At 33.9% G+C, this 4,600-nt stretch overlaps 2 protein-coding genes across 2 annotated transcripts in view; one reads left to right on the top strand and one right to left on the bottom strand.

The window, feature by feature from the left end:
* HELRODRAFT_180982 (hypothetical protein) overlaps window positions 1-1,169 on the bottom strand; it is a gene marked incomplete at both ends in the record, with an annotated part of 1,752 nt that extends 583 nt beyond the window's left edge. The window contains one exon of the mRNA XM_009030258.1: window positions 976-1,169. Within this exon, the coding sequence (XP_009028506.1) occupies window positions 976-1,169 (194 nt within the window). The remainder of the gene's footprint in view (window positions 1-975) is intronic.
* A 1,275-nt stretch (window positions 1,170-2,444) lies between these two features.
* HELRODRAFT_180981 (hypothetical protein) overlaps window positions 2,445-4,600 on the top strand; it is a gene marked incomplete at both ends in the record, with an annotated part of 3,061 nt that continues 905 nt past the window's right edge. The window contains 4 exons of the mRNA XM_009030257.1: window positions 2,445-2,484; window positions 2,537-2,668; window positions 2,720-2,955; window positions 3,995-4,037. Coding sequence (XP_009028505.1) covers window positions 2,445-2,484; window positions 2,537-2,668; window positions 2,720-2,955; window positions 3,995-4,037 — 451 coding nt within the window. The remainder of the gene's footprint in view (window positions 2,485-2,536; window positions 2,669-2,719; window positions 2,956-3,994; window positions 4,038-4,600) is intronic.

Below are 4,600 nucleotides of genomic sequence, written 5' to 3'. Positions count from 1 at the left end.
TAAATGATTTATAACGAGTTGTATAATTATTAATTGAAATGAGGTTAAATGCTTTTGTGTTTTCATAGAACTCTTCCTACTCATATTTTAACCAACAAGTTAAATAATAATGGTATTAACCACAATCTTTTTGATGTGTTTGATGTTGTTGATGTTGTTGTTGATGTTGTGTTTGTTTTTGTTGTTGGTGGTGTTGTTGTTACAATAACAATCATACTCTCGCAAGTACAACTGCTACATTCCTAATGAATCCGATGACGGCTTTATTGCCGCTGTTGTTGATTGTTGTTGTCGTTCCTCATTGCATCTTTGACTCTCTAAGCCTAAGACTCCCTAACCGCCACTTCTCCGTATAATGTTATGATGGTCCTCACCGTTGGCCTCCTTTATCCGTTCGTCTATTTGGATATCTTCATATTTTCATCCATTCAATAAACTATTTATTTATGCGTCTGCTTAGCAATTCATTCATCCATTTATCCATTCATTCATTTTTCCATTTGTTATCATTTATCCATTCATCCATCTATTCATTCGTTTATCTATGTATCCATTAAAAAATCCATTTGTGATCATTCATTAATCTACCCATTCATCCATTAAAGAATCCATTAATCATTCCATCCATTCATTCATTAATCCATCCATTCATTCATCCATCCATCTATCCATCAATTTCTTTTCTTTTCAATCAAACGAAAAATAGACGAAGTTGAATATTCCCGAGTGGTTGATATCGTGAATGATAAATTGACAATGGTAGATGATATATATGTGTGTGTATGTTTGCGTCTGTTTGTATATTTGTCTGTGTTTTATTTTTGTAGTTGTATGTTTGTGCATTTGTCCGTGTACGTGTTTGCGTACGTGTGCTGGCATGTTTGTTGGCGTGGTTGTATGTTTGTGTGTTCGTGTTTGTTTCTATGTTCAGTCTGCGTGTGTGTGTGCGTACGTTCAAGAACTTTTTTTTTAAACCTTTTCCTTTTTTCATATTTACATATTACACTCGCGCCAAAACAACTGACGTTAAAGTCTTGAAATGGAGGAAACGCGGCCACATGATGGCAGGTGTAAATTAGAAGTGTTTCAAACGAAATGCACTTCCGTTCTACGCGTTCCGTAATTTTCATACAAAATTTGAGTATCGTTCGAGATATACGACGCGCCATCATCATCGTTATCATATTACCTTCATCATTTAGGTGAGGATCAGTCCTACTATCATCAACATCGCCATCGTCGTCGTCATCATCATTATCACAACGTCTTTATCGCCATCATTATCATCACTGTCGTCATCGTAACATCATCATAATCATCATACTTTGTTAACGTTGTGATGGCGTTTTATTATCAATCTTACTCTTATTGTCATCGTCATCAGACATCATCTGGAAATCATCGTCATCATCACCATCATCAGACATCATCTGGAAATCATCGTCATCATCACCATCATCAGATATCATCTGGAAATCATCGTCATCATCACCATCATCAGACATCATCTGGAAATCATCATCATCAACAATAACAACAACATCATCATCATCATCTTCGCCATCACCATCGTCTTTTTCTTCATTATCAAAAGCATCATCATTACCAAACGCGTCATCATCATCATCATCAACAAAAACATTTATAGAAATGTACGTTATCTGAAAACTTTAAAGAACCCAAGATCACAATCATCACCGCCGTCATCATCATCATTATCATCATCATCATACAATAAACTGTTATAATTATTATTATTATTAACATCGTCAATTTTATATTATTATTTTTGTTGTTATTGTTATTTTTGTTATTATTATTATTATTATTATTTAGGCTATTAATGTTTACTTAATACTTCTATTGATGTTGGTGCTTTTTATCGCCTGCGTGTGATTGATGTTAATTCGCATTATTTTTAACTATATTTATTGAAAAATCGCATTATTATTATTATTATTATTAGTAGTAGTAGTAGTAGTAGTGGTAGTAGTAGTAGTGGTAGTAGTAGTATTGGTGGTGGTAGTAGTAGTAGTGGTAGTAGTAGTAGTAGTAAGTATTAGTAGTAGTAGTAGTATTAGTATTAGTAGTAGTAATAGTAGTAGTAGTAGTAGTAGTAGTAGTAGTAGTAGTAGTAGTAGTAGTAGTAGTAGTAGTAGTAGTAGTAGTAGTAGTAGTAGTAGTAGTAGTAGTTATTGTACTACTCATCATTGTAACAGGGTAACAACATTGGAGAGGAAATTACAGGATTAAAAAGAAAACTTTTTGTTAACTCGCAACTCTGTCGGCAATTTATGAGCTTTTATTAATTATAGCGGTGGAAAGATTGGAAAAATCAAACGGAGAGTACAATCAAAGGAGAGGCATTAACACATTCATTCATTCCACACACACATATCCACATTCACCCATGCACATCCACACACACATATCCACATTCACCCATGCACATCCACACATATTCATATACACAGATTCGCACGCGTCCACACACACTTACACATTTCCAAAAATTCACACACATCTACATACACAGACATACACTTCCACGCATTCTTGCCCGTAGACCAGCTGCCTTCTGTGGTTCAATCAGCTTACAGAGCGGGCTCATCTCTAGAGACGGCGCTGTTGAAAGCGGTTGGTGACATCGTGAATGAGATAAAGAAGGGTTAGGTGGCGTCGCTGGCTCTACTCAATCTCAGTTCTGCGTCTGACACAGCTAATCAGGGAGGGCTGTTAAAGCCTGTTAATGGCGGTTACTTTAAGTGCTGGAGAGGAGGCTCTGGATCGGCATACTTTGTTTTTTATTGGTCGACCACAAAGAGTGTTTTTAATGGGTCGATGCTGGGTGAGATAGTAATAGTAATCGGTGTTTCGCAATGGTCAGTGCTTGGTCCGATGTTGTTTTTAATGCATCCTCTCGATTTGCTTGGTGCAGTTTATTTGGGCTCACACGTACGCTGACGATCTTCAGATTTGTTCAGTCTGATGAGTGCAGCGAAAGAAAGATGTGCATGTCTTTTCGGAGGGGTTGGAGATATTGATGAGTAGTCCAGTTTGATTTGCCTGAAGTTAAATATTGATAAAACTGAGTTAACTATTTTTTTAATAAATTATGGTCCAATACGTTCGTTTGCGGTTGCGTCTATTAGATCTGATTAACAAGTGCCTCTCAGATGACACATCCATACACGCACAAAACCATAAATAAGCGTAAACAAAAGTACTCATCCACAAACACGTACATACGTACACGTAAGTAACACATACAATCGTATAATCAAATTAATTTAATATTGCGTTTGCATGGGTTAGTTTGTTTGCTGATTTTGTACTGCTATGTGTTTGTATTTGTGCGTTTGCATTGGTAAGAGTATGTTTGTGTTTGCATGTAGAAGAGTGTATGTGTGTGAATACGCGTGTTGGTGCATGTGTACTGCGGTGTATATGTAAGTGTGTGGAATTGGAAACATACAGCTCAGGTATTTAGTGTATGTGGGTGCATTTGGCGTTTTATATAAATCTTTTGTTTGCAAACATTTTGTTTTTATGCGTATTTTTAAAATATGTTTGTATGTAATGTATTTGTTTGTGTATGTTTGAGGTGTTGTGTATGTGTGTGTGTGTACTCGAGTGAGAGTGAGTGTGTATATTCGAGTGACTGTGTGTATGTTTAGGTATATTTGTATGAGATTGGTGATTTGGTTTGGTGCCTACTTTTTGTAATGATGGTGATGTGCGAGAGATTTCTCATGAAACTTTAGATCTTAAATTATTATTTTTGTGTCAAAAAATTATAATTAATATTTATTGCTTAGTCGTTATAATAACACAACTGCTCGAATCTATAAGGACGAAAGAATTTAAAAAATTATATATATACCGTAGAAAAAAAAAAAAACAAAAAATAAATTCATATTTATTGGGAAAAAAGTTGCAATTAATATTTATTAGGTTAAAAATAATAATGAATGAATTTATATATCGCTCCCAGCAGCAGATATTTCCATTGCCGTCTTCCTTCCCACTTCTGAAAGGTGAGCGCATAATTTACGAGGCATCCGTCTCTTTTTTCCTTGGACGCTCTATCAATTAGTTTTTACCAAACAACCTCTTTGTTCACCTTATAATAATAATAATAATAATAATAATATTATTATTATTATTATTATTAAAAATAAATATTTATTATTATTATTAATAATAAATATTTATTATTAATATTATTAATACAAAGTTGACGACAACAATTCTTGTTATTATTGTTATTTTAGGGTAACGAAAGTTTTAAAAATTAAATCAACAAAACAAAAACCTATTTTGTCATTATTTATACTTTTATTCTAATTTTTCAATTATCATTAAATTAGCATCTTTCGAATCTATCCCATTAAATGCACGACGAACGAACGAACGGACAGGCAATTAAGCAAGCAAACACAGTTTGATTACACGTTTGATAATAATTTGCACATTAGTTGAATAATTAAGAATTAAATTTTAAGATCTCTTTTGAAAGCCTTCATGACACGGCGGATGGGGCATGGGGGGATGGAACAACTAATTTAATAAAAAAAACTTTTATTATTAAATTAACTTT

Source organism: Helobdella robusta, assembly GCF_000326865.2.
Source record: "Helobdella robusta unplaced genomic scaffold HELROscaffold_66, whole genome shotgun sequence".
In the NCBI taxonomy this organism is placed as follows: domain Eukaryota; kingdom Metazoa; phylum Annelida; class Clitellata; order Rhynchobdellida; family Glossiphoniidae; genus Helobdella; species Helobdella robusta.
The sequence above is the reverse complement of the archived record's forward strand: the minus strand, read 5'-3'. Positions and strand labels throughout refer to the sequence as shown.